At 54.0% G+C, this 17,632-nt stretch overlaps 5 protein-coding genes across 5 annotated transcripts; 2 read left to right on the forward strand and 3 right to left on the reverse strand.

Moving 5' to 3' along the window:
* Window positions 1–183: 183 nt before the first annotated feature.
* Window positions 184–2,266, forward strand: LAESUDRAFT_656226 (kinase-like protein; the record flags this gene model as incomplete). The annotated part of the gene is made up of 6 exons (XM_040904607.1): window positions 184–219; window positions 276–333; window positions 388–484; window positions 572–1,474; window positions 1,529–2,053; window positions 2,113–2,266. 6 exons carry the CDS (start codon window positions 184–186, stop codon window positions 2,264–2,266), a joined length of 1,773 nt encoding a protein of 590 aa, XP_040762956.1.
* A 340-nt stretch (window positions 2,267–2,606) lies between these two features.
* Window positions 2,607–5,780, reverse strand: LAESUDRAFT_813601 (uncharacterized protein; the record flags this gene model as incomplete). The annotated part of the gene is made up of 16 exons (XM_040914503.1): window positions 5,601–5,780; window positions 5,397–5,536; window positions 5,207–5,345; window positions 4,989–5,150; window positions 4,594–4,740; window positions 4,505–4,542; window positions 4,376–4,449; window positions 4,240–4,325; window positions 4,168–4,182; window positions 4,044–4,109; window positions 3,859–3,984; window positions 3,749–3,803; window positions 3,307–3,686; window positions 3,112–3,241; window positions 2,718–3,021; window positions 2,607–2,658 (listed from the first exon to the last, which is right to left on the reverse strand). The coding sequence occupies exons 1-16, from the start codon at window positions 5,757–5,759 to the stop codon at window positions 2,607–2,609; spliced, it is 2,073 nt and encodes a 690-aa protein (XP_040762957.1). The 5' UTR covers window positions 5,760–5,780.
* A 2,535-nt stretch (window positions 5,781–8,315) lies between these two features.
* Window positions 8,316–8,762, reverse strand: LAESUDRAFT_727163 (uncharacterized protein). Its single transcript, XM_040909175.1, has one exon. It carries the CDS (start codon window positions 8,564–8,566, stop codon window positions 8,381–8,383), a length of 186 nt encoding a protein of 61 aa, XP_040762958.1. The 5' UTR covers window positions 8,567–8,762; the 3' UTR covers window positions 8,316–8,380.
* A 661-nt stretch (window positions 8,763–9,423) lies between these two features.
* LAESUDRAFT_727164 (APC amino acid permease) lies at window positions 9,424–12,277 on the reverse strand. The gene is made up of 15 exons (XM_040909176.1): window positions 11,964–12,277; window positions 11,784–11,830; window positions 11,671–11,725; window positions 11,539–11,619; window positions 11,409–11,475; window positions 11,278–11,345; window positions 11,159–11,217; window positions 11,000–11,101; window positions 10,851–10,942; window positions 10,729–10,791; window positions 10,559–10,666; window positions 10,327–10,496; window positions 10,049–10,262; window positions 9,803–9,987; window positions 9,424–9,744 (listed from the first exon to the last, which is right to left on the reverse strand). The coding sequence occupies exons 1-15, from the start codon at window positions 12,090–12,092 to the stop codon at window positions 9,553–9,555; spliced, it is 1,632 nt and encodes a 543-aa protein (XP_040762959.1). The 5' UTR covers window positions 12,093–12,277; the 3' UTR covers window positions 9,424–9,552.
* A 2,016-nt stretch (window positions 12,278–14,293) lies between these two features.
* Window positions 14,294–17,241, forward strand: LAESUDRAFT_681554 (heat shock protein 70; the record flags this gene model as incomplete). Its single annotated transcript, XM_040905768.1, has 11 exons — window positions 14,294–14,453; window positions 14,516–14,528; window positions 14,590–14,604; window positions 14,663–14,755; window positions 14,813–15,005; window positions 15,057–15,159; window positions 15,222–15,772; window positions 15,824–16,095; window positions 16,150–16,353; window positions 16,410–16,723; window positions 16,777–17,241. 11 exons carry the CDS (start codon window positions 14,294–14,296, stop codon window positions 16,887–16,889), a joined length of 2,031 nt encoding a protein of 676 aa, XP_040762960.1. The 3' UTR covers window positions 16,890–17,241.
* Between the last annotated feature and the right edge of the window lie 391 nt (window positions 17,242–17,632).

Raw genomic sequence — 17,632 nt, forward strand, 5'->3', positions numbered from 1 at the left:
ATCGAACCGACGCAATATGTCCGCTCCGATTGGATCGTTGTCGAGTCCGGTTTGTGCGGCTGCCTTAATACGAAAGTGCACCCCTTGCAGCGTTCGTTCGTCCACCGTTGCCGTCCGCGCTGCAGCTTGCAGGCCTCTCCATCGTGCTCATCGTCGCCGACGTCGGGCATGGCTCCGGCGATGATGCACTCCGATGCGTTTGACGTGATTCCGTTCGAGGTGCGTATGCGTGGTATGTAAGGGGTCCGCGGGGTGGTTATATGCTGCGTGCGCAGGACATCAAGGACGATTGGACGAAATTGGGCTCGGGATCTTTTGGGAACGTATACAAAGGTCAGTGATGCCAGATATTGTTGGTCGGCCGGCGGAACGATGGTGGACCTGCAGGAAACTACCTTGGGATCGAGGTGGCCATCAAAGAGGTTCTCCCATCTAATGATTACGACGTCGCGAAGTACTTTGAGCGCGAGTGGAGGCTGATGAAGTGAGTATTCAGCTCCTCGTGGGACCTACGGATGATGCTATGGTGAAAGGGATGGCGATGTTGTATACTGACCGCATGGTGCTTCAGGGAAGCTCGCCATCCCAATGTCGTCCTCTACCTCGGGCTTTCGCAAGCCCCCGACGGGCGCATCTTCATCATCTCCGAGTTCATTGAGGGCGGGAACCTCCGGATGTATATCCACGACAAGACCAAACCCTTTCCTTGGAGGCTGCGCCTCTCCTTCGCGACGGACATCGCGCGCGCGCTCGCGTACCTCCACGCACGCAAGTGCATCCACCGCGATCTCAAGGGCGAAAACCTGCTCGTCACCGCAAACGGGCGGCTGAAGATCACCGACTTTGGCTTTGCGCGCATCGCTGCGCGCAACGAGGAGGAGCTGAAGCGCCTCACGTTCTGCGGGACCGATTCGTACATGTCTCCCGAGATCCTCACCGGCACCGAGTTCGACCTCCCCACCGACATCTTCTCGCTGGGCGTGATATTTTGTGAGATCGCGGCGCGAAAGCTCGCGGACGACCATACGTTCCGTAGGACGGCGCCGACGTTCGAGGTCGACCATGAAGAGGTGCGCCGCCTTGCGAGCCCCGGGTGTCCCCCTGCTTTCATCGCGCTTGCGTTGGACTGTCTTGCGCGAGACCCAATGATTAGGCCGAACACGCGCGCGATCTTGGATCGGTTGCGGGAGATCGAGGCAGAGGTACTGTCGCGGCCATCCGAGATGGAGGATATGCATTTGGGCACGGTGAAGTTCATGACTGGCACGCCGAGGAGACCTGGTGCGGCGCCTCGGATCCCGAGCTTTGGGATGGGCATTGGACGAGATATCCGCAGTGGCGGGCAGACGACGGCTTTGGAGGCGCATTCGAGTGAAGAAGAGGCATCTGACAGTGATGAGGAGCTCATGCAAGCGGTGCAAAAACTCAGTACTGTGAATCTCGGTAGTAATTGGACTGAAGATAGCACAGGTTCGTTGACTTGCGCTGATGTTGCTGCTTGCCGACTGATGGTTTCGGTAGATCACAGAGGGGATAGCGGGCAACCACTCCTCGAGAGCTCCTCGAGCACGCGCTCTGAGTACAGCACAACCGTCGTCAGGTCGCACGGGCACAGCGCCGAGTCTTCTGCTCCTTCACTGTCTTCCATCCTCACGATCCGCCCGTCTGCACCAACGACGGAGCCTCCCCCCACAGGCGCACAGGGACCGACACCGACAGAGTCTCTTCTATCTATCGAGTCGTACTACACTGCGTCCACGAGCTCTATCTCACCCGTATCCATCGCTGCGGCGACGGAAGGCGGCTCAACCATCCGGAGCTCTTCATTCCCACTCGTGCACCGGTTTTCTCTGCTGAAGCCCGGGGCAAAGAAGACGAGTATCGGTGGAGAGAGGAGCAGAAGCGCGTCGCCGCCTGCGGCCTCTGACGTGCTGTGGAACCGGAATCCGCTGGAGTTCATATTCTCAAGCGCGCTGTTGGCGGCGAAGTGCGACGTCTGTGGCAAGCGTCTCGGTTGGAAACCGGTACTCGAGTGTGATGACTGTGGTCTGCGGTGAGTTCCACATCCTATCGATGGCGTCATCTACTCCGCTGATATGCGCTCGATGATAGTGCGCATGTCAAATGCGGAGAGAACGCTCCTATGGACTGCGGTATCCGTCCCGCACGTCCACGCGTCCATCAACGAGAGGCTGCTTTGCCCTCCAACCCGTCTTCGCCACAAGCGAAAGCAAAGCCTAACGGGAAGATTTCTTCCCCAAAGTAGAGGATACCCCGTCGCAGGGCTGCCTGCGTCTGCACATCGGATGATGAATCTCACGACCTTCATGAACTTAGCATTGGACTATAGCGTCATCCTTGTTGACCGTTTCTTGGTGATCTTCATGGTTCTGCCACGTCCTGACTGTACACTGCATCACGTATTGTACTTAGCATGTGAATCCTTTTGCAATGTTCTAATTTATGTACAACGTCGGTTGGGAACTGTACATCACCTCCAGACTTTCCACGTAATGAAGTCTTCTTGCTCTCCGGTGAGTCGAAATAGATAGTACGCGTACAAACTGAGTATCCGGACCGTGGTGAGCGATCACTGCCACGGGCGTTTAGTCCACGAAATCTTCAGGATGTAACTGTACATAGTTGAGAAACGCGAAGCTGGAACAGCAAATCCCAATTACTTCGAGCTCTTTTCAAAACACTTGCATCCGACTCACTTTTCTGCTCTTAACAGGTGATATGTCTTTCGACCTGCCGGAGCTGGCCCGCGGGGTATGGGAGCATCGGACCATTCCTCCTCCTTGTCCATGGAAGTGAATAGATATACGATTTGCGGTGCAATCGGTGCACTGAATCCCTGGCGGAAATGGGCTTGTTGACCAAACGCGCCGAATCCTTGTTGTGGCTGTGCGCGCTGGCTGAATGCACCGAAACTCTGCTGCTCGGGAGACATCATATGCTGTGGGCCCACATTGAAGCCATTGCGGACCATGTCGGCCACTGAGAAACGCTGGTCCAAGCCTACTCGAGTCACTAAGATAAGGTTGCCGTCAGCTCGACGTCCATCGGAGCAATATGCGATATACCTAGGATGAGGTCACTAGGTCTCACACTGTATATCTGCGCCAGACTCTTGCCGTGATGGAGAAGGAATCGCCACGCAGAACCCACAGAGCTCACGGACGATGGTTGGACTATCTGTATCTCTTGCTGTGTCCCTGCCGGTATAACGATTGCCCATCTGGCTCATCCACAATGTCAGTAGTTCTGGCGATGCATCTATGCAATCTTACGCAGAGAACGCACCCCGATCTGTTGGGTCCCGTCTGCCCCTTGGCTGATATCCATTGAGACCAGCCCTTCTTTGATTACATTGCACAGCACAGTGAACGACTGCACAAAGGTGCCCTCGCCGGATACGTATCCAAGGTCTCCTATGGCATACGTATTGGGAGGGACCACGCTCTCTCTCCACATGTGGTTGTGAGTACCCGCCTGGAGCGCGGCCAACCTGATTTGCCGGAGAGTCGGTCCTTGATTTGACATGAGAAAAGTCTGGTCATCTTCGTTCTCGCCGAGAAGCTTCTGAAGACGTGCGAGAATGGTGGAAGGTTGGTTAGAGTCTGGGAGCACGGCCTTGAGGATGGTTATGGCATGGTTGATTTTCTCTTCGATCTCGGCGTTCTCTGCTCAACTGTCAACATATCACTCATCTTCTCGGTAGGTCCTCTGTTCAGAGGAGGCTCACCTTTGGAGTTTTTGCGGTCAAACGGACCCTCAGCGATTCCATTACTTGGAACTAGCTAAGTGCTATCTGATAAATAGCAGGGTCGATTGGTTACGAGTCTCGGACCACACCTTGAGGTATAGCTGCTGTATAGAGCCTGCCAAATCATAGTTTCGCCAACTAGTGATTCTGTCAACCTCCAGCGGAGGTAATCCCATGATCAGCTTCTTGTCAGTATCAATTCGATAGCTCGCGTTCTGCAGGATATCAAGATCAGTCTCAAAAACGGCCATAACGTTCATCATTATAGACAGACCTCGACATAATCTTGGATCTTAGAGTCAGTTAAATCCAGCTGTCTCTGCAGATAGATTGCTGCATCCTGTATATTCGGAGTTAAAGCACATCACCGTATTGAAATACTGAGAAAACAATAGTACCAATGTATCAAGGTACTGAAGTCTCATGTCGCTTCAGCACAACACCTGAGTCATAGGAGATAGATCGCCCACCAGGCGTAATATCGAGTGGATACAATCGGACAAGCTGGACTTCTTGAGGGTCTCAAGCATGTGTTCTCTTGGAGATTTTGCTCGCACTATGCTGAACTATAGTCAAAGTTAATTGGATGACCACGACCACACGCACCATCTGCAAGCAGGATGAAGGGGGTACGAGCATCTTGGTAAGAGTATCCAAGCATCTGGGGTAAATTAGGGTGGCTGCGAGATTGTAGAGTGAGTATCGCAGCCAATTCCTAGTCACAGATTTACTCACAAGATGTTCTGCAGGATCTTCACATCCCGTGCCCATTCCTGCCATGAAAATGTTAAAGACAGTCTGCAGCATCTCGAGCGAGAACAGACCTTAGCGGCTTCCTTGCGACTTCCGCTGTATTGCTTCGCCAAAACTTCTCGGCCGTTTAGTCGGGCATCGACTACTCCCGCCCACCATCCGCCTCGAATGGATGGTCTCCCTCGCAATGTGGATTCCGACTGATGGTATTGAGTAAACTAGGGAGCAATTCACTTGATCATTAGCGAACGCTGATCACCGCTGATTATCACTTACACCGTGATGATCGTCAATATATAATTGATCTGCATCGCCGGACGTTATTGCGGGAGCGTTATCTGACCTACCCACAAGATCGGCATGTCTCATTTGGAAATCTGATCTCAGGTTATTGCGTGGGAATAGCTGTGTAGCAGTACTCTTGGGCTCTGGTTTGCTGAAGCCCATAAGGGATGGCGGTATTCACATGACGTTCTTGATATTCTATAGCAGGTGACAGTATCTGCTCGACCTCCAGTGACCCATGTACATAATCCACTTCTTTCTCTGCAGAGGGTATCGCTCGCAAGGCGGCCTTAGGAGCGTTCTTGTCGCCGACAGAATAGTGAATGTTGATGAGAGTGGCAATCTGAACGCAACGTGTGAGTGAGAGTCAGCATAAGACCGTCATCTAGAAGACTGTGCCTGGAAGGATCTCGCAGCATCATCAAGAAGAACATGGAAGTCGGCCAAGGTGTCCTCAATGAAACCTTTTCTGAATAAGCGGACGTGCCATTTTGCGCCTGCGATGTTTGTCAAGAAGTCATAGATAGACTGGAGTGTCCTGTTACAAACTTCAATCATACATACGTACACACCTAGAGGAGAGGCTCACTTTTCAAACTTATTCAGCGCTTTCGCAAGAGATGGAGGTGCAGAGTCCCAGCGATCATCCATATGTTCGCTGATATCTACCAGCAAAGCAAGACAGCGATTAGCTAGTCGGTAACATTCACTCTTATTCCTCTGTACACTCTTCAAATTCAAGATTCAGACAAGGATCATTAATTGAGACCATGCCGCTACTGCAAAAACTCACCTGGATTGTCTGGAAGATCCGTAAGAGTATGGTAGCAGGGACGCTTACGAGAGCGAACCTGACGACGCTCGCCAGTTGCTGGGTAGCGGTCGTGGTCGAGACGGCAAGGTAGAGAATAGTGTCTCCCTTTACCCTTGAGCGTATATACCGAAGGACCATGGTGGCTCGGGCCCGGCGCTGATGATGGTGGTATTGGAGAGAGAAATTTGTGAGATACTTATCCTACACTGCATTAGCCGGAAACATGAATTGCATAGTTGTGATGAGTAAATAATGAAACGCCACGCTAAGCACTCGGCAAGACGGTCCATCAATCAATCTGTCTACTACTAAATGGTGGCGTAACGGTCCACGCGACCGACCCGGGGCAAATATGTACTCTGGGGCGGTCACGTGTGCCTTAGGGCAAACACTGATGCTCGAATTGAAGCTGCAAGTTTATTGTAAGAAGGGCACTAGTTCAGGCCCCACTAGCGCTGTCGTGGCAGGCTATTTGTGATATAAGAAAGCGACAATAAGCTGAAGTAACATAGTAAGCCGGTCAACTTCTTGCTTGGGACCGCTCAATCTCACACGCTGCGAAGCAGTTCTCTCGACACATTAACTTCATTCAATCATTATCAGTGCACAACGCATCTCTATCATACACCCGTCCAGCCCCTTGTTGGAAGTCATACGGACTTTATGTCCAGTGGGACACGGACTTAGACATTCCGCGCTTATTCGCTTATGTAATCACGTAGCCACAAGCGCGCTCGATCTTTTCCTGCTACCTCAGCACTCGCATCATACATCGAGGCTGAGTCACTCGTTCCTACGTGTCCTACAGCCCTCGTAAATTTTCACCTCGGACAATAGGTTATGAGCCCCGCGGCTACACACTAACCTGTCCACTCATTGAAGCTTCCACTGTGCTCACATTCCTTCCCCCTCTGACGGATGACAACACCGCCATCTACCCAGCGCCAACACTAGCACCAGCTCGTCCTCCAGCACCACCTGCTCCACAGCCCTCTACTCCCATGTCTACATCCACAAAACAACCCTCCGGCTCAAACTGTCTCTTTGACATTCCATCCCTTGAGAATGAAGGCGGCAACTACCAGCAATGGAAGTTCCGTGTTGAGACGGTCCTACGCATCAGGAAGCTCTGGTACATTACTCAGGGCCAGGAAACCCGACCTGCAGATTACGAACCTGACAAGCAGGCCGAATGGGATGACAAGGATCAAGATGCAAAGGCGCAGATCACGCTCACGCTCAAAGATACGCCTCTGAGCGGCATCATGTACGAGAAGACGGCGAAGTCTGTATGGGACAAACTCGCCGCGCAGTATGAGGGGAAGGGGAAACAGACGATAGCGTACCTCATCGGTGAGCTATTCCGTGGTACCCTCTCTGACGAGACCGGTATGGAGGTACAGCTTGATGGCATGGTCCAAAAGGCCAACATTCTGGCCACCCTTGGACAGCCACTCGAAGACTCGCTGATCGCGGCCGCCATGGTCACATCACTCCCTCCATTGTATTCAGTACTTCGCACCATCCTCATGTCGACGAGCGACAAGCTCACCACGGAGACGGTCACAAACCAGGTCCTTACTGAAGAGCGCGAACGCCTCAAGGAGGGATCGCAGCACGCGCTTGCCGCCAAGCTGTCAGGTATGCCACCAACATCGAAATCGAATGGGAAGCAGCCGAAATCCGGCAAGAAGTGTGGCTATTGCCACAAGCTGAACCACACGGAGGAGGAGTGCCGAATGAAGAAGAGAGACGAGGAGAAGCAGGAGGAGGAAGAGGGTAGCGACGACAGTGAAGACCTTACAGCGAAGGTCGCGTCCACCCGGGGTACCACAGCGTCCCCCGTCCTCCGACTGTTCATCACCCACGCGCTCACGCAGCGCAGCCTATCCGCCGACCATTGGATTCTCGACTCAGGTGCAACGGCATCCATGAGCTCACGCCGCGACTGGTTCTTTCAATTCACGAACCTTACCTCACCGAAGCGCGTTTGGCTCGGAGATGGACAGTGCATTCACGCAGAAGGTATCGGGCAAATCTACATCGATTTAGCCATCGAAGACGGACGTACAAGCCCGACGCTGCTACAGGATGTATACTACGTACCGCAGCTCCAAGGCAACCTCCTCTCCACCTCGCGACTCACCGAACGAGGTCAGACCCTCACGTTCCACGGCGACGCCTGCAAAATCACTTGCAACGGCGAGACGACGGGCCTAGCGCACAAGACAGACGGTCTCTACATCCTCGAGTCAATCCCACACGCTCCCATGCGAGCGTTCGTAGCGCACGCGGACTCCTCCACGGATCCCGACGAGTCTCCACTCGAAGCGCTGGCGGCGAAGACGACGACGCACAAGGCGAACGTCGTAAAGTGGCACCACAAGACCTGCCACATGGGTACCGAACTCACCCTACAAATGGTCTATCAAGGCGCGGTCAGTAACACGAACACCGTGAGCAATGCGACTCACGACGTGAAGACCGGTAAGCCCATCCAGACGGGCATCAAGCCCTCGGCCACACACATCCGCACGCACGGGTGTATGGCCCATGACGCCAGACTCGACCTCAAGTCGGTCAAGCGCGTCACCCTCGGGTATGCTCAAAACGCGAAGGCACACGCTGCCTCTCACCGAACGAGTGGGCGCACACACGACGCGCAAAACGCCGCCTCCGACGAGGGCATCCGTACGCGGCAGACACGCACGGTGATCGACCCTGAACTTCAACACGAAGTGCAGGGCAAACCGCCGAGCTCACCTGCCGGCACTCCTCACAGCCCTCGCGAACGACGAGCGGCTCGTATCGCGATCGTAGCCGCCGAACACGACCCAACGCCGCCACCACTCGACGCACCCAGTAGCACGTCCACCGGCGATAGTGACAATGACAACAGCAATGACAAAGACGACGAGGGCAACACAGTACCCTCGCCCAGCCATCACGCCGCGTTGCCAAGCCAGACCGCGTCAAACCGCTCGCCTCCTTCTCCGCCTCAGCGCGAAATCGAGAAGGAGCACTTACCTGCCATCTCAAAGGCCACAGCATCTCTCTCACACACTCGGACTCAACGCGCAGCCACTCCCGCTCCCGCTCCAAAGGCTTCAAAGAGCCATGTCCGTCAATCCACATGCGCGCCCAGCGCTGATTCGCGACGACGATCCGTGGTCCTCTGTCAGCGCATACAAGCCCAAGACATTTCCAGGAGGCCTTGGAGCCAAGACGAAGCGGGCAGTAGAGACTCCAGAAGTCCAGAAGAGAGCCAGAAGCAAAGAAGAACAGTCAGAGAGAGGAGGGAAGAACGCGCATCAAGTGGGCGCAGTCGAACGCGACAAGGCTCGCGCGGGCGCTACGGGTCACTCAGTTGACGACGAACCTCGGAGAATCAACGTCAGATGCGGATCAACGGAAATCAGCGACAACGGAAGAACTTACCCCGTTCGTCAAGGCCACACTCAACGACGAGTACGACCGTCCACGCACCGCAATCGGGCACAATTCAGGCGAAGTCACACGGCGCAGACAGCGTACAGCAAGCAGCCCGAGTTCTCAAATCCGCCCAGACGGACTCAAGAAACCCTACGCCACAGGCACTTACCATTCAATCCGTGCAAGTCACAACATCTGCCGAAGACCCTCGGTCGCGCACAGCACAAGCAGCATGAAGGATTCAATTAGTGTTCTAAAAGTAGGTCCGCATTCCCACTGAGTGGGCGTGTTGGAAGTCATACGGACTTTATGTCCAGTGGGACACGGACTTAGACATTCCGCGCTTATTCGCTTATGTAATCACGTAGCCACAAGCGCGCTCAATCTTTTCCTGCTACCTCAGCACTCGCATTATACATCGAGGCTGAGTCACTCGCTTTCCTATGTGTCTACAGCCCTCGTAAATTTTCACCTCGGACAATACCCCTCACCACCGTCTTCACACCAATTGCTGCTCAGAAACGACGACATCCTTTGCCTTCGACTTTTCCACCGAATCCATCGAGCCGCGGCGCGAGTTCGCTGCGGTCTTCTCTATCGTCGGGATAGGCCCGGTGAACCAGTGGATGCCACCGTACTTGGGCAGGTAATACCAGACGAGTGAGAGGATCATCACGCCGCCGAGCACGACCTGCAGCCAGACACCGAGATCAATTATATGTAAACGAGAACCTGGAAAAGACGCTCACGATTGTGTAGTTCATCTCTTGAGTGTTCGTCTGCGGCGTCGTTGGAAACAGGAAGACGACAGACATGAAGCCCATCCACGCGAGCCCCATGAACGCCACCGGGCCGCTGAACCAGCCCAGGTTGAACGGCCCCGGCTGGAAGTCATTGTCTCCAAGGAAGCGAGCCGCAATGGGGATAGAGTAAGCTGAGTGACACGGTCGTCCTTCATTAATCACCTCCACGCATTAAAGATGCAGAGCACGTACCGATGTAAAGCGCGACGACGGACAGCGAGAACACCGCGCCGATCGCCTGCTCGCCCGCAAATGCCAGCAGGCCAAGGAGGAGTGCGCACCCGCACGTGAACCACACCGTGTTCACCGGCGTGCGCGTGAACCTGTTCATGCGATACAACCAGTTCGAGAACGGCAGCGCGCCATCGCGTGCGAATGCGAAGCTCTGGCGCGACGCAGCCAGCACCTACATGTGTTAAACCACAGTAAGAATGGAGAGTCCGAGTAGGAGGAGGGGAGGGAAGGCAGACCATGCTAGAGCCCATCATGTACTGCACGAGAACGACGAACGACCAGAGCGCGAGCGTGCCCTTCTGCCCGAAGCTATTGAAGAAGATCTGCGCCATCGGCTGCCCGACAGGGCTGTTCACGATCGCATCGAGATTAGTGCCCATGCAGAATGCCAATGCGACGTTGATTGCTAGGCACAGACACGTGAGCGGCAGTGTCCTCGTGTGTTATGTGAAACGAGATGCGACTCACCCCATCCCAGCACGCCAGCGATGGCGATGGCCAGGACGATGGCCCATGGCACTGCGGTGGCGGCGTTCGATGCCTCCTCGCTGATGTGCACGCTGGAGTCGAAAGAGCCTAGCCAGTAAGGTGGGCTTGTTAGTTGAGTCGAGGAAGCACCAGTATGAAATGTGACGTACAAATCGTCCACAGCGGAGCGAGAAAGCTGAGGATGAATGCGAAGCCGCTTGGCCATCCATTGACTATGAGCACTCATGTGAGTCATTGCACGATGAATATGGCTGGGGCGGGCACTACGCACAGTTGGAGAAGTCGCCGAAGGCAAAGCTAGCGCTGTTCATGTACTCCTTGGGTGTCGCCGCCGGAAGGGCGATGATCACAGCCAGACAGAGCCTGAGAGGTCCCATTCATCAGAACACAACCGCAGCGACCAACAAACGGTCTACGCACAAGACATTCAGCACGACATAGACCGTCTGCAGCCGCGCCAGGATCTTCGTGCCGAAGCAACAGATGAGAGCATGCGTCAACAGGATCAACGCGTACACGCCGCTGTATATGCAAGCAATTCTCAGTGCCAGGAAGTATAGGTTTGACATAACTACGAACAATTTCTGGCCCTCTGTGGGAGAGAAGCTCTGATCCTCGGACCCGATGCTGGCGGCAGCCTTAGCAAAATCGAATATCAGTACGTCTTACATACAGTCGTCCGACCTGGCTGGACATACCATGATTTGCACTGCGCATCCCCAGTCGATAGAGGCGATGGATGCAATGGAGCCAATCGTATTTGCATCTGCGTCACAGCATGTGAGCTTTCTTAACATCATAGCGATATTCAACTGAACATGGTACGCACATCCGACGATCCACGCGAGAAGATTACGCCACCTTGGAGACGAGAGGGAGTGCGCCCAGAAATACAGCTGGATGACGGCATCAGAAACGGCTATTCATGGCAGTGCACCGGGCGCTTCAAAGTGACGTACCCCACCGGAGGTTGGAGCCGCGGAGGCCAACTCGGCCATAGACATTCCCACTAAAAGAATGAAGAGGCTGGCTACGGCCCACTGCGGTAGAATTAGTCATTAGTGTTCTAGAGGATGCTTGTGAGTACGTACCCCCCAGACCATGGCGGAGGGACCGCCGTTGGGGATGGAGGTCGATAAGACAGAGCTGGAAATAATATAGATTAGCCCAATTGTGACATCGACGAACGTGAGAGCATGCGCACGCAATGGATGGCAGCAGTCCAATGATACTGAATGCAATGCCGAACGTCTGTCACAATAACGATTGAGTAAAGGTGCCTGCAGATCCTGATGGAAACCAGGGCCGTGGAATCAACTCTTCGCTGATATCGAGAAGCAGCGAAGGCCACCGCACTCGCCCAACCTGTCATGAAGAAACACACCTCCAAAGCGCTGAACTCTCTCCGGAACTCTTGCTTGTATCCCAGGCTCGCAAGGAGGTCCTCGTCAGCGATCGCAATGTCCACGCGCCGCCGGTCGCCGAGGGTCGTTTGCACTCCAGTATCCGCCATCGTCAAGGTCGTCAGAGTCTTCTGCACAGAGCTTGACAGTTTTCGGGAGAGACGCACGAGACCAAATCAGACTCGGAGGCGGGGGCAGAGAATCCCCCGCGTGTTCCACCGCTTCTTATCTGCGAGGCACCACCGCGCGCTTCTTAAATTCAATCTTGGACGGTGGTAACGCCTGTCTCGCTTAGATAGCGGTACCGGATGGAGCGTTTTGTATTGCAAACTCTCCACTGGGTGCGCTCGCGTAGATAAGTACGCGACGCATCGGGTAGACCGATGGCAATGAGAGACACAAGGAGCGTATCTCCCAAGGTACGCGCTCCCGTTATGAAATTGTCGAATTGTTTTCGAGGACAGCCTGTGCTGCATCACCTGGTCATGGCGCCTTTTTTCTGCTGTCCGTCACGAAGGGAGGATGGGAATCTGCAAGCTCAGCCACATGGTAGCGGGAGAGCAATTGAATGGTGTGAGGCATTCAGCGCCTGCGGTGGCGACCAATAGAATAGAACCGATCCAAAGTGATCGCGTGAAGATCTGAAACGCGATCTCGCTTACCTCACCGTCGGTACTACCATATTTGGATGTATCAACCGATGTGGCCACACAACCTTGGCAGGGGAAATCCGCTGCGATTGGTTACCTTCAGCCACAGACTCTGACCGCCGCACTTGTTAATGTACTGAGATATTCTCATTAATGTTCGCGAGATGGTCGACCTCCTGATTGCATTACTCTTTCACACCTGCGCTGCTCACTATCAATGCATATCAAGCAAACGCAACCGAGTAGACTCGAGTGACCGGGATTCCCAGCCTGATTCGTGTATAAAAGTTTCTCAACAGCGGCTCACAGTGAATATGCCCACTGGTTGGCGGAACGGCGAAGGACTGACAAGAAAAATCGAATATGCAATGCGCTACAGAGCCAGCACGATAGGGAACTCTTATCGTGAGCTGCCTCTGCGACGCGACTTGGCTCAGAAGGCATCGTCGGGGAGCCGTAAGAAACCTAGTACCGCTGCTGCCGCTTACTCCTCAGAGCTTGCTATGTAATGCTTGCTCGTGACCACAAATGATCCGGCTCTACCGGTATACGAAGTCGACACGAAACACGAGGAATGCTGCGTTCGAGATCGCCCTCTTCTTGATTTCTTTGCGCGTGGCCCAGGCTGGTCCAAGACGGGATGTTCCCAAACGACTGAAGTTCGGAGAGTGTAATGGAAGTATTGCCCTCTGACTCTTATGATATCAGACGGCCACATCTCTCCTACACCTCATTGTTCTATCCGCAGGACTTCTTTTCGCCTCTTCTTTCGATGGGCAATGATCCTGCACATTGGACTTTTTTCAGCACAAACTTGGCGGAAACACGGCAAGGCATCAAAACAGACTGATGAAGACGCGGGATAGGATAGCGTTTGTGAATCCGATCGTCAGTGACCCATGCGAGGGGCAGGACCTCCTGCGTATATCCGTAATCAGCTCTCGAGGAAAAAGCATGCGCATGCACCAGGAATGGAAGACGGCCAGAGCGAACATGAAGTGACACGCACCGTCACATAGATTGGGATAGGTTGCATTAGCCCGTCAGTTCGCCCACTGCTACCCTCACACCAATCTCCATCTTGACCACATTGACGACAGAACAGCTGGTGACAACGCTGCTGTGTTGAGTGAAGCAGAATCTCACATTCACTAAACCAGTTTCGGGCACATCATCCGCCGTCGAAAAGGATGGATGCCTTGACCATTCAGCCAGAAAAGACGCAGTGGCCACAGGCCAGGGCAGTGACACGTAGACCAAAACACAATTACATGACTAGGCGATGTAGTCGGGCGACATTGCTCTCGAATGCTGTGTTTATAGGCCTTCGACAAGTCACTTTGAGACGTGGCATCAGAGTGCGCTGACGAACGAGGTGTTTGACCTGCCTGGCACGCGTCGAGGACCCCAAACACTTCTCGCAGCGAGCATCGGGCGCTCTCCATGCCTTCCTGGGCGACTGAAACCAGAATGTGACCATTTTACTACAAATGTGCTAAGCGTGGGTAAGTGTTATGTAAGCCCTCAAATTTTATACCCGTGAGGCATTGACACCAGTGCTCCGGGGTCTGGCCTCCACGAAAGTGTTGACGTGGCGAGAGCAAGATATAAGAGTTGCGTCGAGCGCTTGCGTGCGAGCAACAGCACTTCACCCTTCCACCATGTCCCTCCCCCGCCGCCCGACGCGGACACAGTCACGACGACTGGTGTCGTCGCTCTCCATTGTGTTCTTTGCTTTTCTTGCACTCTTGTTACTGTGTCCCGTCGCGGTGACCGCGGATGAAGACAAGCGGTCCGAGTATGGCACGGTCATTGGGATTGGTACGTATTCTTTTGCGATTTACCTTTCTGTGCTCGTGCTTTTACTGATTCTACGTGTGCAGATCTGGGTACAACGTAAGCGTGCAGGGCAAAGTGGTCTGTTTTCCGTGGAGACTAACGGGCAACCTTGGTATAGATACTCTTGTGTAGGGTGAGCTGATCAGGTTGCAATCGCACATCCGCAAAATGCTTAACGAATCTTGACACAGTGTACAACGAGGAGGTCGTGTAGAAATCATCGCCAACGACCAGGGTCACCGGATAACGCCGTCATGGGTCAGCTTCACGGACGATGAGCGATTGTAAGTTCGTACATGCTGACGTGCCTCACAAACCCTAACAGTTCGTTTGTCACGCAGGGTCGGAGACGCAGCGAAAAACGCGTACCACTCGAACCCTGAGAACACCGTCTTCGACGCGAAGCGGCTCATTGGGCGCAAGATGGACGACCCCGAGGTCAAGCGCGATCAGAAACATTGGCCGTTCAAGATTGTCGCGAAGAACGACAAGCCCGCCATTCAGGTCAATTACCGCGGCGAGAACCGTGAATTCGTGAGTGCTCACGCAACATGAGCGTGGAGCGTTTGTTAAAGCATCTTTCAGACACCCGAAGAAATCTCTGCCATGGTCCTTGGCAAGATGAAGGAGACTGCTGAGAGCTACCTTGGCAAGCCCGTCACCCATGCCGTTGTTACTGTGCCCGCATGTACGCGCTCAGAGCATCTCATTTGAAACATAGCCGCTCATTCTGTAAATTGCTCTTTGCAGACTTCAACGATGCTCAGCGCCAGGCCACGAAGGACGCCGGAACGATCGCTGGGCTCCAGGTGCTTCGTATCATCAATGAGCCCACGGCTGCCGCGATTGCGTACGGCCTCGATAAGAAGGGCGGCGAGTCACAGATCATTGTGTACGATCTTGGCGGCGGAACCTTCGATGTCTCGTTGCTCTCGATCGACGACGGTGTCTTTGAGGTGCTCGCTACCGCCGGCGACACGCATCTCGGAGGCGAAGACTTCGATAACCGTGTACAGGAGTACCTGATCAAGCAGTACAAGAAGAAGACGGGCACGGACGTTACGGGCAACCTCCGCGCGTTGGGCAAGCTCAAGCGCGAGGTCGAGAGGGCGAAGCGAACCCTGTCGAGCCAGCAGTCAACGCGCATCGAGATCGAGTCGTTCGAGAACGGCAATGACTTCTCGGAGACGCTTACGCGCGCAAAGTTCGAGGAGCTCAACATGGATCTGTTCAGGAAGACGATGAAGCCCGTTGAGCAGGTGCTCAAGGACGCCAACCTCAAGAAGGAGGACATCGCCGAAGTACGTACCAGATACGTTCAGGCTGGAAACCCATCTCATCGCTGCTTTTAGATCGTCCTCGTCGGTGGCTCAACGCGTATCCCCAAGGTCCAGCAGCTTCTAAAAGAGTACTTCGGAAAGGAGCCTTCGAAGGACATCAACCCAGATGAGGCTGTCGCATACGGTGCCGCCGTCCAGGGTGGTATCCTTTCCGGTGACGAAAACCTCGGTGACATCGTCCTCGTCGACGTATGCCCGCTCACGCTCGGTATCGAGACCACCGGTGGTGTCATGACGAAGCTCATTCCCCGCAACACTGTTATACCGACGCGCAAGAGCCAGATGTGAGTCCTCAGGCAACACGTATTTATGCAGTAGTGTGCTGACCGCTCGCGAAGCTTCTCGACCGCCGCTGACAACCAGCAGACCGTGTTGATCCAGGTATTCGAGGGAGAGCGGTCGCTTACGAAGGACAACAACCTGCTCGGCAAGTTCGACCTGACGGGGATTCCCCCAGCGCCGCGTGGGGTTCCGCAGATCGAGGTGACTTTCGAGATTGACGCGAACGGTATCATGAAGATCTCTGCAGCCGATAAGGGAACGTGAGTATTTTGTTCTTCCATCAAAAGGCATCATGTTAAGAATGCGTCCGTCACAGTGGCAAGTCAGAGTCGGTGACCATCACGAACGAGAAGGGCCGTTTGTCTCCGGAGGAGATCGAGCGCATGGTGAAGGAGGCGGAGGAGTTCGCTGCAGATGACGAGGCACAGCGGAAGCGTATTGAGGCGCTCAACGGCTTGTCCTCGTTCGTGTACGGACTCAAGTCGCAGCTAGGCGACCAAGACGGCCTCGGCGGCAAGCTCAGCGACGAGGACACGAAGACGATCCTCGACGCCTTGAAGGAGACGACCGACTGGATCGACGATTATGGTCACAGCGCGACGGCGGAGGACCTCGAGGAGAAGCTGACTGGTGAGTGCTGCTGTAGCCTTTCCATTTGTGGGGCATACTAATGGTGGTAACAGAGGTGCAAAACGTCGTGAACCCGATCACGAGCAAGTTGTATGCTGGTGGAGGGGACTATTACGCGGGCCCTGACGAGGACCAGGACCCGCTTCGCTCGCATGACGAGTTGTGATGAACGTTTGTATTGTTTTATATGTTGGGAAGGCAAAATAAGCTATTATTATAGGCCCAGTTTGACGAATAGACTCGGTTCATGACGTACAATGCATTGCGATGGCCAGGAGGTCGCCCAGGAGGTCGTCCAGGACTTCTGCAGCACCGGTTGTAGCGATCGCTGGGGCTGGCTGAGCCGAGATACCAATATATGTGGAAGACACAGGAGATTCCTCGTCCTGTAACTCATCCTTTCGTTTATGAATCTGGTTTAGTATCCTTGAATTCTCCTTTATATTCAGATTTTGGGAAACTAGAGTACATGTCCAAGACGGGAAAGAGAGCCGAGATGATACAGGCGTGATCGTGCTGAACCGCCGTTTGAGCGGCAACTGCATCGGAGGATAGGTCACTCACCGGGCTCGTTGCTCTACTGCAGCCTCAACACAAAGCTGGGTGCTTGGTAATTACTATCGACGATGCATGTAACCGTATACGAAGCATCCCACTGGGTTAGTACAGCATGCAAGACATATAGCTTCAAGCACCACGGCATTATAACCGGGAGTATCGGTGTCTTCCAAACTTCTTGTAGTTGAGTCAAAGTTCATGTAGTTCCATTCGATGGGACTCTGTCCGACACGCTTCAGTCTGCCGCGCTCTCAGATGAAAATGCAAATAAAGGATTTTCTGCACTCGCCTATCATGTATATACCACACTGATCCTGGATCCATTATTTCTACTTCCCAGACACGAAATCA

The sequence above is a fragment of the Laetiporus sulphureus genome (genome assembly GCF_001632365.1).
Source record: "Laetiporus sulphureus 93-53 unplaced genomic scaffold LAESUscaffold_27, whole genome shotgun sequence".
NCBI lineage: Eukaryota > Fungi > Basidiomycota > Agaricomycetes > Polyporales > Laetiporaceae > Laetiporus > Laetiporus sulphureus.